Source organism: Sphaerodactylus townsendi, linkage group LG01 (assembly GCF_021028975.2).
Source record: "Sphaerodactylus townsendi isolate TG3544 linkage group LG01, MPM_Stown_v2.3, whole genome shotgun sequence".
Classification (NCBI taxonomy): Eukaryota; Metazoa; Chordata; class Lepidosauria; order Squamata; family Sphaerodactylidae; genus Sphaerodactylus; species Sphaerodactylus townsendi.
This window is the reverse complement of record NC_059425.1, coordinates 118,566,579-118,584,564: the sequence shown is the minus strand read 5'-3', so window position 1 is coordinate 118,584,564 and position 17,986 is coordinate 118,566,579. Positions and strand designations below refer to the sequence as shown.

At 40.5% G+C, this 17,986-nt stretch overlaps 2 protein-coding genes across 3 annotated transcripts in view; one reads left to right on the top strand and one right to left on the bottom strand.

Annotated features, from left to right (window-relative positions):
- Window positions 1-17,986, top strand: part of NT5DC1 (5'-nucleotidase domain containing 1) — a 105,295-nt gene that overhangs the window by 14,291 nt on the left and 73,018 nt on the right. The gene's annotated exons all lie outside the window — the stretch shown is intronic.
- COL10A1 (collagen type X alpha 1 chain) lies at window positions 1,702-17,537 on the bottom strand. Of its 2 annotated transcripts, none has more exons than XM_048492434.1 (3): window positions 17,469-17,537; window positions 16,771-16,927; window positions 1,702-5,392 (listed from the first exon to the last, which is right to left on the bottom strand). In XM_048492434.1, the coding sequence occupies exons 1-3, from the start codon at window positions 17,472-17,474 to the stop codon at window positions 3,528-3,530; spliced, it is 2,028 nt and encodes a 675-aa protein (XP_048348391.1). In that variant the 5' UTR covers window positions 17,475-17,537; the 3' UTR covers window positions 1,702-3,527. The 2 variants fall into 2 exon arrangements, with proteins under 2 accessions (XP_048348391.1, XP_048348401.1); XM_048492444.1 differs by lacking the exon at window positions 17,469-17,537 and adding an exon at window positions 17,237-17,307.

Below are 17,986 nucleotides of genomic sequence, written 5' to 3'. Positions count from 1 at the left end.
AATGGTTGCTTCCATAGGGATGAACATCTTATTGATTTATTCTTTCTCTAAACACAGAGATAAGGTCATAGCTGTATCTGGAAACTAGGGTTTCAGAACAGAGCCAGGCATTTCGCAGCAAACTCAGGATTCCAAATCTCATTACCCTTCTCATGACAAGGGAACAGGATAAGAGAGAAGCAGCGGACAAGAGAGCCTTCTTAACCATTTTCTCACCTGTGTTTTTTAAAATCTCAGTTCCCCCTCATCAGCCTTTTTTCCTTCACTTGAGCAGAAAACTCAGTCTTGGGAGAAAATTGGTTAAAGGGGTAGGGCTTGTGGTTGCCAGTAGATCTGAAGAAAAATATCCTCTCCTTTTAATGTATAAATGGGCAGCTAAAACTCCTAACAGGGTAAATTAATTCCCGTTAAACCTCTATTAAAGGAACATGATATTTTTTCTCCCGGCAGTTGGCAACTCTAGTAGGGCTCTGTTAGAAAAGTGGCAAGTATATGAAGAACTGAACGTCCTTTATCATGTGTGCTTTTCTTCTGCAGCCTCCCCCCTTTGCACTTTAGAGGCAAACAGCTGAGAATGTGATACTGCCTTTCAAAAGTCTAGTTGCAATTGAATCTAGGCTGGCTGGAGCTATCCTGGCTGCACCTCTTTTCAGGTAGATGCCTAGAATTCACCAGGCAGCACATAGTTTAGGGGTAGAATCATGCATAATGCATGTGTTTTTTGCAGCGTTTGCATGAGATCTGTCCAAGGTGAGTCTATAGTCCCTTTCATACACGTTCTTTAATTCACTTTTGCTTCTGAACTCCAACATTTGTTTAAGGTTTCACAGACCTTAAGTTTAAAACACTGCACTCCCTTGGTTAATGGACATTTAATCTGGGTTTTCCAAAGCCTAATTTGTTGCGATGTTTTTCAAGTTGTTGCATTTTATTTAAGGGGTGTGAAACCTTTAAAAAGTATGTTTGCCTTCAGACATCAAAGCAGATTAAGGAGCTCATATGAAAGAAACCTAAATGTGTGTGTACTTGTGACCATAAATGCTGTCCTGGCACTTGGTGCTCCCATCATGTGCCTTTGGAGGAGGGGGAGAGCTTAGTTGCTACTTGCTTGCACCATGTTATGTGATAAGAGCTTTTATGTAATATAGCTAGAAATGGCTGGGCAATTTGTCATAGAGATGCCAGTCCCCAAGGAATCTATAATCTGTAGCCCACCCCAAAACTGTTTGAATAAAGACAGATCAGGGGGCATCCTAGACTGGGCTGTTTTTCAGAGTTTGTTACTTATGCTTCCCAGATTGCAGTTCTGTACTGCCATGCAGAACTGCATATAGCTTTGTGTATGAGGACATATATCTTGTTTTACAGTTGACTTGATCAAGTTGATAGAATTAAAGAACTTATTCAAGAAGAGTTGGGGAAGTGGCACCTTTTGATTTTGAGATATTACTTGCAATACTTATTCTTTGAGAAAAATCTGGATCTGTTGTCCCCCCCACCCCCATACAATTGAATGACCACAGCTAGTCATTCTTCTAAAAGAGCACATTCTAAAATGGAATCCTTTCTTAAGCTGTATAACAAGACATTATCCATTTAGTCCTATGAGAAAATTGCAAAAACACAGCTCAGACAAAAATCCTAAAACATGTCAGAAAAAAATAATGTTTAGAAGAGCTAAATAATAGACCACCTGAAAGAGAGGTTTCACTTTTTATTTGAAAACACAGCTAAAAGTGTTTAGAACAAAGTGTAAAAAGCTGGTTTCAAATGAACATAATAAAGACGATGTACAATTATGACATCACAAAAAACAACAACTCATGGGAGTCAAAATATCAGCGGCCTTCTTTCCCACTTAAAACCTGTCTTATTGTGGAACATTTGTAAAAGCACCATAAGATTAAACAAGTGAACTTAAATAATACAAAATATGTCAAGATTACTGAGTGGATGCATCTTAATCTTCCATACACCAAGTCTCTGTTCAGGATGATGTATAAAATGAAACATTTTTTAACAACTATATTCATACAAGAGTGAAAATTGTATCCCTTAAACATTTAATATATCATACGTTTTAATATATTTGATGAATGTGATTGGCTATTGTCAAGCAACAGAAATACAAGCTTCTGCATGTACAGTTCGTTTGACATAGCTGCATATCTCAATATGACCTCCAGTTGATACTTATCTGAGTCCCATTGAATCTGCTAGATTTGCCTTGTGATTAGAATGGGAATTTACATTCCACCTGGACCACTAGCCATTGTGTGTGTAAGAGCTGCATTGGGACAAGCAAGCTGATATTTTAAATGACCTTTGCAAGTACCTGTGAAGGCATTTGCACGTCAGTTCAGTGCCACAAAACTGATAGTATGCTGGGGTTAAAAACAAATAATTCACTGCAAATGTTTAGGATTATATTGCCAGTTTTAGTCAATAAAATTAAGTCTAAAACAAAATTCCTTGTTTTTTCTTGCTCAGGTTCTTAGTATTGGTTAGGACAGAAAATAACTTGTTTCCAACAAATTGCATGATTAGCAGTTTTGTTCTAATATGTACGGCAGGAGGGGTTTTTTTAAGTATTTGGGATACTTTTCTTTTAATGCCAAAATCTGCTGTTGACAAAACCAATTTTCTTCAGAACATTCCAGTTAATCTGTAGCACCATAGATTTGATTTTATGATATAAATGTTAAAGCTTTATTAGTTCATTACTTGGTATGGTAAGATAATTATTCCTATTGGTCGGTTATAGCAGTTTCACAATGAGTTCAGTAAGTGATCATTATAAAATGTCATAAGTGAGTTTGCCACTTACAACTCAAGTCATAAATATGTCTCTATTAGAGTTAGCTCCATTGATTTTTTTTTATAAAAAAGAACTTAGGTTGCTATGGTGTTGGTTTACTATCTTGAAATTAATTTAAATAATGAAAATAATTTTAATCTACCTTGGAAACAAGAACAAATGACCTGTGTTAGACTGCAGTCCTAAACCTACTAGCAGTGCTATCCTGAGCAGAGTTACTCTTTGGTTTCCATTGCATTTCATGGGCCTAGAAGTGTAACTCTGCTTGACATGGTAAGTTTGGAAATGTACAATGTTATTAGATTAGCAGTAAGTCGGTTAAAGCAGGAAGCACCTAAGGAAATTGGAAATACTTCTTTGTGAAGAAAGAGCATGTGCCTGTACACTTCTATGAATTATGATGCTTGCATAAGGGAAAAATTATCTGGTCTTTCCTAAAACCTAATCTCAGATGACTAACAAATCTCAGTGTAGGGGCATGTGCATTATCTTTCTAACTGAACACATTTCTATGTGGAGCATTAACATATGATAATATTTTGTGAAGAATGATGTAATTCTTTAAAATTTCATTAAAAACTGCACATCATGCAGCTTTTGAGTTAGAAGTTTAGTGTTGTCTATGGGCTTTCTGTAGCTAGCCTCTGCTGGACATACAGAAATGAAAAAATATACATACTAAGACTGACTCTATTGTAGAGGGATAATGTTAAATTTGAGCAAATAAGAAACCTGAGAAAGAGGAATGGACATACTCTGAGGAGTACAGGCCATTTGACTCATTATTGGGTAGTTGCAACCAGACTTGATCATTTTCCATGAGATCAACAACAGCACTACCAGAAGCCTGATCTAGGTATCCTTTCTTATACTCATCAAAGGTATACATGATGGGTGAACCATTTTTGTATAGACCAACCCAAACATGTGTTCCTTTCACATGCACATGGTAAGCAAAGTAATAAAGTCCTGGAATCCTACATGTGAAAATCCCTGTCCTGGGGTCATAGTGTTGTTGTCTATTGTACAAAACCTGATCGAATCTAATAGGGATTGCTGATGTAGGAAACGCTTTTGAAAGCATGGCAGTGAAAGCTGAAACTGGCATTCCAATTATGCCTTGGCTTGCACCAGCTTTGATAACAGGCACGCCTGCTAGTGCCTGTCCTTCTGGGTATATTGCTGGTCCTGGAGGGCCTGGAGGACCTGGAGGACCTGGCAATCCAGGTTCTCCATGGTTGCCTTTTGGACCTTGCCGACCAGGAGGCCCAGTAGGTCCATCTAAGCCCCTTGATGCGATACCAGCTGGACCAGGTAATCCTGGTGTCCCATGTTCTCCTTTACTGCCAGGGAATCCTGGGATACCTGGTGGGCCAACAGGACCTCTTGTACCAGGTATTCCAGGTGGGCCTCTTGGACCTGGTGCTCCATTATATCCTGCTGTTCCCTTAGGACCTGGTGAACCCATTGAGCCTGGTAGGCCAGGAGACCCAACATGGCCAGCATCCCCTTTAGAACCTGGCAAACCTGGGTGTCCTTTTGGCCCAGGAAGTCCTGGCTCTCCTGGCTCTCCTGATTTTCCCTCTAGTCCTGGAAAACCTCTCTCCCCTTTAATTCCTGGGAAACCTGCTGGTCCTACAGGACCTCTTTCACCTTTAGCCCCAGGAAAACCATTTGCACCAGATGCACCTCTCAGCCCTTGAGGGCCCATTGGCCCAGGTGGTCCAACTGGCCCTGGTTCCCCTGGAGCACCAGCTGGACCGTGTTCTCCTTTTATTCCTGGAATGCCATTTAGGCCTTCAGGACCTCTTTGTCCCTTCATCCCTGGTAGCCCAGGTTTTCCAAATCCTGGAAGACCAGGAGGTCCAGTAAAGCCTGAAGGGCCTGGAAGTCCTTTTGCTCCTGCAATTCCTGGCAATCCTGGTGGTCCAGCTGGACCAGGTTTTCCTATTCCTGGCTCTCCAGGAGGCCCAGAAATCCCTTGGGGTCCTGGGTTACCAACTGGTCCTGGTGTGCCTGGTAAACCCCGTTCACCTTTAATACCTGGATGCCCTGAATATCCCCTGTCTCCTGGCCTCCCTACCCCTGCAGGTCCAGGTGGTCCTGGAGGCCCCTGTGCTCCTGGCTGTCCTCTTCCTCCTGGGCGACCAGGAATTCCATATCCATTTTCTCCCTTCTGTCCATTTATTCCAGGAATGCCAGGTTCACCTTTTTCTCCAGGAATACCTCTTTGCCCTTGTGGCCCTGGTTGTCCTTGTTTGCCAGCAACAGAAATTCCTGCTGGACCAGGGATTCCATTGGCTCCTGGTAACCCTCTTGGCCCTGGGAGACCAGCAGGTCCCATATCTCCTTTTTCCCCTGGAAATCCTCTGTCACCTGGTTTTCCTGGCAAACCTGGCAGGCCTGGCTTTCCAACAGCCGAATGTCCTGGTGGCCCTGGTGGCCCTTCTGGTCCTGGTTGTCCTTGGCTGCCATAACCTGGTTTCCCTGGACTCCCTGCAGGGCCTGGTTGCCCTCTTGGACCAGGAGAGCCTGGTGGACCAGGTGGGCCTTGCTCTCCTCTAGCCTGTAAAACTGAAAATAAAACAACAGTTAGTATGCTTCTGGAATTACAAGTTGAATGGCGGTCAGTATTTTATAGATTTTTAGTTATCCCCCACCCCCCACCCCAAGTAAGGTCAGGTTTTGTTTCCTGGATCACTCAGCCTTTCTGCTTCTTGCATCGTCTTTTATTCTTCAGTGCTTTGTGGGGAAATATTTTCTGAAAGCCCTCTGATCCTTCATGTATAGTCTGGTTATGAGGAACCCTGGACCATCAAGGAGGAGCCCATGGTACGCCTCTTATTTATGACAACCTCAGCTGTTGGGTATATGAACTAATGCTGGATGAGGAAGCTAAAGCATAAGCTCTTCATACCAGGCATTTCACCATACCCAGTATTTCTGATAGGAGCCTCATGCTGAGCAAGAATCGCCTGGTTGACCTCTTTCTTTTAATCCAGCTGGCTGCCATTGTTTCCTTGACTGTTTCAGTGTCATTTTTAAAGCTAATTATTGGGGCTTTTGCTTCCTGGGAGTAGTAATCTGGGTGATGAGTGGAATGAGGTTATTACTTCGCAAATAAGATTTGCCTGTGTGGCAAAGTCAATCTGAGCCAGTTTAGAATAAAGGCATTTAGATAAAATAATTTCCTGGACATACTACATAACCAATCATATTTGACTATGTTGCTTGGCGCAAATAAAGCCAGTACAAACAGGTGCCAAATGTGTCACCCTCCAAAAAATGTTCAAAGTTCCTCTGCAGAAACAATCAGATTGAGAGGCACTTTTTCACGTGGCAGAAAATGTCCTTAACTTCTATTTCAGCTTAGCTGTAGCTTGTTGTAGAATGGGCATGGATATCTTGCACAATTTTTCCTAGGCTGTAGGAGCCAACCCAAAAAAATATAGGAGCCAGGTTCATTTTTCAGCCTTCAAGGTATCATGTTTTAATGACCACATTTTGTATGACAAAACGTAATCATAACCCTCTTCACTTTTTCTTGTAATTACGTTAAAGTTGTTAGGAAAGAGTTAGCATATGATACTTTCCACAGCAAAAACCTAATCTCCGATCATAGTTTGACAGCTTACTATTTGTGGCTTTAAAATCTCCACATAATTGAACAGGACAGTTGTATAAGAAGTAAACTGCTAAGAAATAATTAATCTACAACTGTTGAATGGTGTAAAGTTAAGTTAATGGTGTAAAGTTAAGTTTACATATAAGCAAGTAGTAACAAAATTTAATGCACTTTTGTTGTTGTATGACAAATCCTTTGGTTGTGAAATACTAAATAAGATTTGGGTTGGATCCCTTCAGTTTTTGACTCACTCATGGCCACTTCTCTTTCTTATTGCATCCTTTTTTAAAATGTGGCCTTTGTCCAGGCAAATTGCATGATCCCCAAAGTAGTCTTTTTTGGTGATCAAAGAAGACACTTTTCTACTTTTATCAGTGTTGGAAAAACTTCTTGGCTTCATCCTTTTGTACCTGAGAACTGAAAATACTAGGTGATGTAATAAAATATGTAGGCTCCATGGTGACCTGTGTGTGTTTGGTGCCGTCAAGTCACTTATGATTCACAGTGACCCTAAGAATTAATGTGGCGTAGGAGGTTAAGAGCTCATGTATCTAATCTGGAGGAACCGGGTTTGATTCCCAGCTCTGCCACCTGAGCTGTGGAGGCTTATCTGGGGAATTCAGATTAGCCTGTACACTCCCATACACGCCAGCTGGGTGACCTTGGGCTAGTCACAGCTTCTCGGAGCTCTCTCAGCCCCACCTACCTCACAGGGTGTTTGTTGTGAGGGGGAAAGGGCAAGGAGATCGTAAGCCCCTTTGAGTCTCCTGCAGGAGAGAAAGGGGGGATATAAATCCAAACTCTTCTTCTTCTTCTTCTTCTTCTTCTTCTTTCGAAATGTCCTGTTGTTAACAGCCTTGTTCAGGTTTTGCAAACTGAGGGCTATGGCTCCCTTTATAGAGTCATTCCATCTCATGTTGGTCTTCCTCTTTTCCTGCTGCTTTCAACCTTTCCTAGCATTATTGTATTTTTCCGGTGACTCTTTGTCTTCCCATTAAGGGCCCAAAGTACAACAGCCTCGGTTTAGTCATTTTAGCTTCTAGGGACAGTTCAGGCTTAAGTTGATCTAGAACCCATTTTTTTGTTTTTGTTTTTTGGCTGTCCAAAATATTCATCCCAGTTTCTTCCAACACTTCCTTTTCACAGAATCTACTTTTTTCTTGCCAGCTTTCTTCATTGTCCAACTTTTACACACATACATAGTAATAGGGAATTCCTATGGCATGAGTTAACTTGATCTTGGTTGCCCGAAACACATCCTTACACTTAAGAATCTTTTCTAGCTCTATTATCATTATTTTACTATTATTTACTTGGCTTGTAAACCACTCTTCCTGTCAGGTGGACTCAAAGCAGTGAACATCAATAAATTATACAATTACAATAAATACAACATAAATTCACATACAATGTCACCCCTCCATATACAACACCAGTGAGAGTTGGGACAGCAGCAATAAGCAATAACCAAAACAACCAAAATATAGAGGGAAAGGAGAGGCCAGCTAAGTTGGAATTCCATGGCTGCCCTCAACCATTGGCCTGGAAGAACAACTGTTATCTTACAAGCCTTGCAGAACTCTGATGGATCCCGCAGGACCCTGGTCTCCTTGGCGGACCATTCCATCAGACTGGGGTCAGTGCCAAAAAATGGCTGCCCTTCTGAGCCTCAGTCTCCTTCTGATTTCTTGGTTGCAGTCTCCCGTTTGGTTGATGAACCACGGAACCACGGAACAGCAAAGTCTTGAATAATTTCAATTCCTTCTTTTTCAACCTTAAAGCTGAGTAATTCCCCAGTAGTTTTTACTTAAAACTTCTTGATGTTCACCTGTAGTTCTTGATGTTCACCTGTAGTTCTGCTTTAGCACTTTCTATTTCAACTTTCACCAGTAGTTGTTGCAAGTCTTCACTATTTTCTGCCAGTAATATGATAGATAGCATTAGCGTATCTCAAATTCCTCGAGAGCTGTCTTACAGTAATGAAGCAGAATGTTTGCACTTTTTGAGAAGTCAGTTTGGAATAAATTAAACATTCCATTTTTTGACCTTGGGAAATGAAATCAAGCAGAAATTTGAGGGTAGGCATTAACAACTTTGGGCTCAGGCAGGGTATTTGCTGGGCACGCCAAATGTCCCAAGTTCAACCATTGGCATCTCCAGTTTAAAAGGATCAGGTTTAGGTTATGTGAAAAACCTTTGCCTGAGATTCTGGGGAGCTACTGGCATTGATGGATCAAAGGTCTAATTCAGAATAAGGAAGCTTTATGTGTTGATGTGTTTTCAATTACTATTTAAAGGGAATTGTAAGAAAAAGATGTAAGCATTTTCATAAAATCATTTAACAGATAGGATGTATTATGTACTCATAAGTTTTGTTCTTCCAGCGTGTTTATAAACGGGTGGCTCTTCTTTTATCTCTCTATCCATGTCCTGGATAACCCAGGCTAGACTGATCTTATCAGATCTCAGGAGCTAAGCAGGATTTGGATGGGAGATCCCCAAGTAATACCAGGGTTGTGTGTCAAAAGAGGCAGTGACAAACTACCTCCAAACATCTATTGCCTGGAAAACTCCACCAGGGATTTTCTGTAGTCTTGATGACTAAATAAATTAATTGTGTGTAAATGTAACAGTGATTTTTAAATTTTTTATATACTCATATTCACAAAATGAGAAACAGGTACCTTCTGCAGATTATATTTTGACCACAGGGAGATGGGTACATGTTTTCCTCGTGAAAACACAAAATCTGAAAGCTAGATTTAGCATCATTGCTTTAATGAACAAATTTTAGGCATGATAACAGCATGAATTTGGAAAGCTGAGATTTACCTTTTATGAATACATAATTAAAGTAAAAAAGGTACTTCAAATTATAGATGAAAATATCTTTCATCTATATGAAAAATATTTTTCATCTAAATGAAATATAATCACTGCTTCTAACAAGCAAAAATATTCTTTTGCAGGACTAGTTTTAAGTACCGGTAGCTACGGAACTGAAGTTTTATTAAAGATTAAATGCATTGTATTTTAACAACCAGCAGGTGGAGCCATTCAACTAAATCTGAAGAATCCTAGTTCAGAATTCTTTAGCAAAGGACTGAATCCTTATAGCTGCTACCCTTTTCACTTTGGGAATTGTGGGATTTCCTCTCCCTTGCCAGACCTCGCAAGCTTCCTACTTCTAACATCAGAATTACCACACTGCATCATTGTGACTTATTTAAATAGCACAGCAATGTATTGAAGGAGGTGCACATGAAAAGGTTGGGAAGGACAGGTAGGACTGCTTTTGTGCTTGTTGATTTAACATTTTGCTTTAGGGATGAAGATGTACATTTAGATTGGCTTTTAATGAATTAAAGTTTCTTCCTATTATATAAAGCAAATACAATCACTCCCATATTTTTTTTTGTTTATTTATTTATTTATACTTTAAATTTCTATCCCGCCCCGTCCCCGAAGGGCTCTGTTCTGCAAATGTCTTATGAAAAGCTGTTTTATGTGCATCTGGCAGTCTTTCAGATCTATGAACTTGGTAAGATACTTGCAGAGTTTTGAATTCTCAGGTTAATCATGGGTTGAGCATAAGAACATCTGTGTCTGCCAAGTGCAAAATAGAACATGACTGTTAAAAAGCTTTAGCCTGCAGCCAAGGTGAAAAGTGAATGGCTTCAATCTGTTGGAAGTTTCCACTAACGGAAGAGATTTCTGTCATCAAAGCAAGATGGTCTTTGTCTTCTCACTGCAGCCTGGAATGCCGTGCAAGATGCTACTGGGGAGCATAAAAACATAAGAACAAGTCTGCTGGATCAGACCAGAGTTCATCTAGTCCAGCACTCTACTACTCGCAGTGGCCCACCAGATGCCTTTGGGAGCTCACATGCAGGATGGGAAAGCAATGGCCTTCTGCTGCTGCTGCTCCTGAGCACCTGGTCTGCTAAGGCATTTGCAATCTCAGATCAAGGAGGATCAAGATTGGTAGCTAAAGATCGACTTCTCCTCCATAAATCTATCCAAGCCCCTTTTAAAGCTATCCAGGTTAGCGGCCGTCACTACTTCCTGTGGCAACATATTCCAAACACCAATCACATGATGCGTGAAGAAGTGTTTCCTTTCATTAGTCCTAATTCTTGCCCCCAGCATTTTCAATGTATGCCCACTGGTTCTAGTATTGTGAGAAAGAGAGAAAAATTTCTCTCTGTCAACATTTTCTACCCCATGAATAATTTTATAGACTTCAATCATATCCCCCCTCAGACCTCTCCTCTCCAAACTAAAGAATCCCAAACGCTGCAGCCTCTCCCCGTAAGGAAGTTGCTCCAATCCCTCAATCATCCTCGTTGCCCTTCTCTGCACTTTTTCTATCTCTTCGATATCCTTTTTGAGATGTGGTGACCAGAACTGAACACAGTACTCCAAGTGCGGTCGCACCACTGCTTTATATAAGGGCATGACAATCTTTGCAGTTTTATTATCAATTCCTTTCCTAATGATCCCCAGCATCGAGTTTGCCTTTTTCACAGCTGCCATGCATTGAGTTGACATTCCCATGGAACTATCAACTAAGATGCCCAAATCCCTTTCCTGGTCTGTGACTGATAGCACTGACCCCTGTAGCGTGTATGTGAAGTTTGGATTTTTTGCCCCTATGTGCATCACTTTACATTTTGCTACATTGAACTGCATTTGCATTTCTTAGCCCACTCCCCTAATTTATAAAGGTCTGTTTAGAGCTCTTTGCAATCCTTTGTGGTTCTCACCACCCTACATAATTTGATATCATCTGTAAACTTGGCCACCACGCTACCCACCCCTACTTCCAGGTCATTTATGACTAGGTTAAAGAGCACTGGTCCCAAAACAGATCCTTGAGGGACACCACTCCCTACATCTCTCCATTGTGAGAACTTCCCATTTACACCCACCCTTTGCTTCCTGTTTCTCAACCAGTTTTTAATCCATAGGAGGATTTCCTCTCTTATTCCAAGGGCCATTTACCATGCCAATGGGTCAAAATTGCCCCCTTTCCTTCCATCATAATCTTCTTCTGGATCCAACCCAATACCATTCTGTCTCTGTATGTTCAAACTTGCAGAAGCATTCCCAGAATTGTTGTTAACTTGAAAATGACCATTCACAGATTGGTCTTTGAGGTGGCAACTGGAATTATCCGTTTAGCCCATGTATTATGTTACTTGGGAATCTACTGCACATTTTTGGAATGAAAGTAAGCATTTCTATAGGGCATTTCAGGTGTCCAGTTCATAACAAGTAATTGGTCTGAATTAACAAGTGCAAAATACTTATCATATGTTATCTCACTAGTTATTACAAAAGCCCTGTCAGATGAGTCAGAGGTATTGTTACATGCATGTTGCAGACTGAAGCTAAGGGAATATTGGTTACCCAAAAGCATCTAATGTGGTCATGACAAAAGTGAACTTTGAGACAGGAGCATACCTTTTGTATCTTGCATTCCTAAACACTGAACTACACTAGCCTGATTTTTTAAAAAACTCTTTGCTCAGGGTGGATTGAACATCTTGCTGAGACCCAGTCCACAGCAAAGAGGTACTTGATTTGTTTCACAGTCCCATCAAACAATCTGTACCTCCTCTTCCCTCACCCCTGCCACAAGCACTCTCTTTTCATGATGCTTATTATGAGTAGCAAGTGTAAGCAAACATATAGACCTGTATGCATTATTGGGTGGAAGGGAAGCTTGGAACCTCTAGAAAAAGTAACTGGCCAAATAGGCTGAGAAATTGATCAAACTGTGCAGAAGAAAAGCATCTAAGCAACAAAGGACTCAAAGCCTGCTTTAAAAGGGGAAAAAAGATTGTGTTGGAAGCCAGAAAGCCTGTGGAAAGTTTTCTCTTGCAAAACATAGCTAGCTGGAGGATAAAATATTTATCTTCTGCTTCCCTCTGCACATACAGCAGGTAGCATTGTAGAGCAACTTTATGGTCGTGACTCTGAACACTTCAAGAAATTTAAGTTGTTTATGTCTAGTTATGTCTCTGAAAGGTTAGTCTCACAAGTGATGTTTATGTGTTTAACATGGCAGTAAATGATAAAGAGCTTTATTGACTAGAATTTTTAAAAGAACTGCAATGCCTGTAAATATCCCAAGCGTGTAATCAGAATTCCTTGTTTTTATAAACAATTATCCTTGGATAAAAGATTCTGACTATCCACTGTGTTTATTTTATTTATTTTATTACATTTTTAGGCTGTCCTTCCTCTTCCAAACTCAAGTCTTCAAATAGCTGCATTCTACATCTTTAGATTAAGAACATATGAAAGAGCCTTACTGGATCAGACCAGAATCCATTTAGTCCAGCACTCTGCTACTTGCAGTGGCCCACCAGATGCCTTTTGGGAGCTCACATGCAGGATGTGAAAGCAATGGCCTTCTGCAGCTGCTGCTCCTGAGCATCTGGTCTGCCAAGGCATTTGCCTTAGATCCTTTCTTAAAGATCCTTTCTTAAAGACTGGTATGACATCTTCAGGGATGGATGCTGATTTCAGGGACAAGTTGCATATTAAAGTGAGAAGATCAACAATTTTATGCTTAAGCTTTTTAAGAACTCTTGGGTGAATGCAATCTGGGCCAGGGGATTTGGTAGCATTTAGTTTATCAATGGCTGCCAGAACTTCTTCCTTGTCTACCACTATCTTTGCTGGTTCCTTGGATTCGCCTCCTAAGAAGCTTGGTTCAGGTGCAGGAACTTTCCTCACCTCTTCTTGGGTGAAGACAGATGCAAAGAATTCATTCAGGTTCTCTGCAAACTCCCTGTCATCCTTTAGCACACCTTTTGTTCCTTTGTCATCTAACAGGTCTACCACTTCCCTAGCTGACTTCCTACTTTTGATGTACTTGAAGAACTGCTTGTTGCTGGTCTTGATGTTCGAAGCCATGCATTCCTCATAACCCTTTTTTGCCTGCCTTACAGCTAACTTGCTTCTCTTTTGCCACCATTTGTGCTCCTTCTTGTATTCTTCGTCAGTCAAGCTGGACTTCCATTTTCTAAAATACATCTTTTTTCTGATAATTTCCTCAACCTCCCTTGTTAACCATGATGGCTTTCTTTTGGACTGGGTGCTGCGATGTCTGCGATGTCTACCTACTTCGCTGTTTGTCCTCCAGGCTAGTGTAAGTGCTACTTACACTGGGCAGGAGGGCACAAACATCAGCATGAGCCCACACTGCCCCATGTAGCCATTCCAACCCCCATCTGGATTGGGCTGCCTGTCTGGCCCCTGATGCTAACCATGTTTATTAGGAAGTGAATAATCATTGATTCACATACCTAGACTGAATTCCAATGTTGGTTCAGTTCATGGGAGCTGTCCTAGAGCTGCCATTTTCTGGCACTGCAGGCACTGCAAGAAACACCATTGATGCTCCTCCCACAGCAGTGTGAATCCATTTTTATCAGAGCTTGGAAAAAACTAAAGTGCGGAAGAATATTGGCCCTCATATTATTCTAGGAAGAAGCAGAATCTCTCATCCTGCCATGGTAGCATGGGTGCCAGATCTAACAGTGCCACCCAAAGCAGAGTTATATACTCTTCAGTACCTGCACATTTCTGACATCTACCTGCCAATTAATGTAACATAAATGCAGAGTACCAACTTCACTATGCATTTATTTTCTTCAAATAACGTAGCAGTAGTTTAAGGGGAAAAAAGCTGGATAAATTTACAATTGCAACAGGAGAGTTTGAAAACAAACATCTCACTTTTAAGGCCTATGATAGCATATCTTACTGTTCTTGTATGCAATTTTAGCATCTTGTAATTTACACTCACACTCCACATTAAATTGTGTTATACATTCCAGGTAGTATCTTATTAACAAGTCTCTGTGCCCTTCTAGGGTCCTTACAGATACAAAATTGGTTTATACCAGTTTAATTCATAAGTTCCCTCAGAGAATCCTGAGAATTGTTCTTGAGTTGAAGTGCTGCACATTCTTCCTAGAGGTCCATAACCCCACTGCAATGCAAAACTCAGGTTCAGATCCCCACTTGCGTATGTAACTCACTGGGTGACCCTGAGACAGTCATTTTCTTCGCAGCCTAATCTATCTCATCAAGGGGAGGGGAATAGGAAACAATGTGCACTGACTTGGGCTCCTTGGAGGAAGGTAGAGGTACAAATTGGTGGATAAACAAATATTTATATGCGTGATTTCGTGTATGCCCCACTTTGTTTTCATACTAAGAACATTATTCAGAACAATGGCTACCTCTCATTTCTCTTAATTACTGCTTATCCCAGATATCTGTATATATCTTTTGTACAATTGTGCAGTTATTTTTTTAAGTGCATTTATTCTGACCTTCTTAGCCCTCTTGTTGTTCCACTGGTTCTAACACACTTTTAATGACCATTACAAATGTTTGTCTTGCTGTTGGGCTGCCACATTGGCAAGATGGATAAGTGGACATTTACAAACATGCTGGTTGTTTCTAGCTAAGCATATTTCTACTAAGACTATTTATACTGTACTTTTGATTTTTTTCAAAAAAGTTTGTTTTGATATGTTTGTTGTACTTTGCTTCAAAAAACCTTGTACCATATATACTCGTGTACCACAAAGAACTGGGAAAACTTATTGACTCGCGTATAAGTTGAGTGGGAAATGCAGCAGCTACTGGTAAATTTCAAAAATAAAAATAGATACCAATAAAATTACATTAATTGGGGCATCAGTAGGTTAAATGTTTTTGAATATTTCAAAGAATATTTGAATATTTCAAAGAAAAACAGTAAACTAGCTCTATAAGCCCTGATTCTCCCTTTAAATCCACTCAGAAGGGGGGGGGGTGACTTAAAGGGAGAATCTGGGGAAAATTTGAGGGTGCCTGCCAGGGGAGGAATGTTTATGTTAGCAGTACCAACATTTCAGAGTATCTTCAGGAGACCCTCCTGATGATACCACCCAGGTTTGGTGAAGTTTGGTTCAGGGGGTCCAAAGTTATGGACCCTCAAAAGGGTAGCCCCTTTTGGATGGGAGCACCCACTTTGGAGATCCATAACTTTGGACCCCCTGAACCAAACTTCACAAAACCTGGTTGGTATCATCAGGAGTGTCACCTGATGATACATTGAAATTTTGGTGCCACTAGCCTAAAAACTGCGCCCCTTGGCGGCCAAGTAAAAACCCTAAAATATCAAATGATTTTTTAAAGTCTGTAGCATGTATAGTGTAGAGTAGCTATACTTAACTCTAGTGAAATTCCCTTGACTAAATGGGTTGTAATGATTTGTAATTGCTTTGGGTCAGTATTAGCTGGTTTGTTTATTGCTAATCTGAAGGGTAAGCAATACCCTGTGGTAGATCCTTCATGATATGAACTATTCAACTATCAAATCCAGGGAGGAGGGGCAAAATGGTTCTGAATGTGACGTGACCCTGGCACCGGTATAAATGCCATTTAATGCCGGTACAGTGCTGGAACCAATGGGGGCGTTCCCAAGGGTAGAGCTGACTTTAGGCGGTTTACTAAGCCCTTTCAGGTTGGGAACGCCCACTTTTGTTGGCATTCACTTACGCCAGCAAAAAGGGTGGCTCAGCCCATTAGTCTGCATTGGGACTTTTCATGGCTTTTAGATGAGGCATCCTGTTTTCTTGCTGGGCGAAGCATCACAAACCACTTTGAAGGTGGCAGGGATGTGCTGTGCCTGACTACCGCCCATCTACCTTTCCTCATAAGATTGGGCTATAAGAATATCCTCATGTTTAAACTGTCGTTTTTTTTCATGGAAAACTGTCATGTAGGACAGTTTTGTTTAGTATGTTTCTGTTTCACCCTTCTTACAAGGAACTTAAAGAAGTGTATGCAGTTTTACTTCCTTCCATTTTATTCCTACAACTCTGTGAAAGGTTGCTTAGGCTGTGACAGCATGATTGGCCCATGGTCACACATGTTAAGTTTTAGAGTTAGCAGGGACTTGAACCCAGATTTCCTAATCCTAGCCATTCCAGTTTTCTGGGCAATTCTTAACATGCCTCATATTAATACATCTACTTTACTTGCATTTCCTAAACAGCTGTAATCTTCATGTATAGAGCAGCTCTTAGGTACATTTGAAACTAGGTTTGCTTGTGCTGTGTTCCTGCTGTTGTTCTTCTGAAAACTGTTAGCTCTGAAGTGATAATTTTAGTAAGTATATGTTCACAGCACTGATTTTTTAGTATTTCCAAGCAACAATTATACATTGGCAGGCATCTCTGGCTTACATGGTATCATAATTAACATATAAAAATAACTATCAGTTTACTGTGTTTAAAAAGGAATAATAACTTACCATGGCTTTTTGTAATGTAAGGTAAGAAAGGCGGTCCCTTCACACTGGATTGTTTTTGGTATCGTTCAGGATAATAGCCCTCGCCCCCAAAGGCAGTGTTCATGGAAAGCAGCATCAGAAGAATGGATATTTGTAACTTCATGTTCCTAAGTCCACTCTGTATTGAAGAAAAAAAATGATTTAAAAAAAATTATAGAAGGTCAGTTTGCAGGGTTTTCCCCCCTCAAAGAGCTGTAACCAAAAACACATGAATTTCATCCACACTCCTCTGTTTTCAAAGCCCTCTTTCAAATTTAGTGTATTTATGTGTATATATTAACATATTTTTAAAGTTCTAGAGCACAAGCCATTGTAGATATTAGAATCTCGTCTCATTTTGTTGCATGATCAGCATTCACTGCGAGCAGCTTGCAGCAGTAATAAAAAGGAGAGTTACAAATGCAAAAGAAATAAAAAGGAGAGTTACTAATTCCTGGGTGCTGAACTGTTATGTTCCCAGCAACTCTTTAAATTTTCCAAAAGAAGATCTCAAGTCCTCCTCTTTCAGAAGCAGTAGCCAATAGAAACCCATGTCTATGCAACAAGTAAGCTTTCTGCAAGTAACTGTAACCATCCTCCACAGCCATTAATGAGCCCCTGAAAACCTCTGTCCCACTTAAATGTACTTGGAAGCCAAGCCAGATGGAATTGCAGCATACCAGCATGTTGTAGGATTACAAGTGTGTAGTAGAGCAGAAGTCTTGGCTCATATGTCCTTCTGCCACAGGTGTGCAGAGGAGAAGTTGTTATTTCAAGCATCATTCTGAGTTATTTATACTGTTTGTTCCTTCTGACACATGAAGTTGTACTGTGTTGCAGCCCCACCTTCAAACCAGAGAAGTAGCAATTATGGTGGAAAGTTTTCTAGGGTTGGAATGTTATGTCAGGTTTGGTTTTTTTAAAAAAATATATTATCACTTTAGATGTCATTCCAGCTTCCTGAATTTGCTTTCATTGTGCTAGAATTGAAGATGGCTTTACTTGTAACAGCACATCTTACACTTTAAGAAATGGAAAACTGTAAGTTGTGTTTTGATTGCATTTTTTAAAATAGTGAATAACTCATTGTAGGGTTAGGTGTCTTCTCTTCATTTTGGCATGGAATCTTATTGAAGTCAGTGCTGAGAAATCTTCTCCGGTGTTAAGAATTACAGAATGCATGTTCTGAATGTACATA

Bases quoted from the DNA above. Each gene is read 5' to 3' on its own strand.
- COL10A1 (XM_048492434.1), bottom strand. The intron at 5,393-16,770 runs GTAAGTTATTAT...TTTTATTTTCAG, and splicing joins TTACATTACAAAAAGCCATG to TTTTACAGGCTAGAGGAGAG.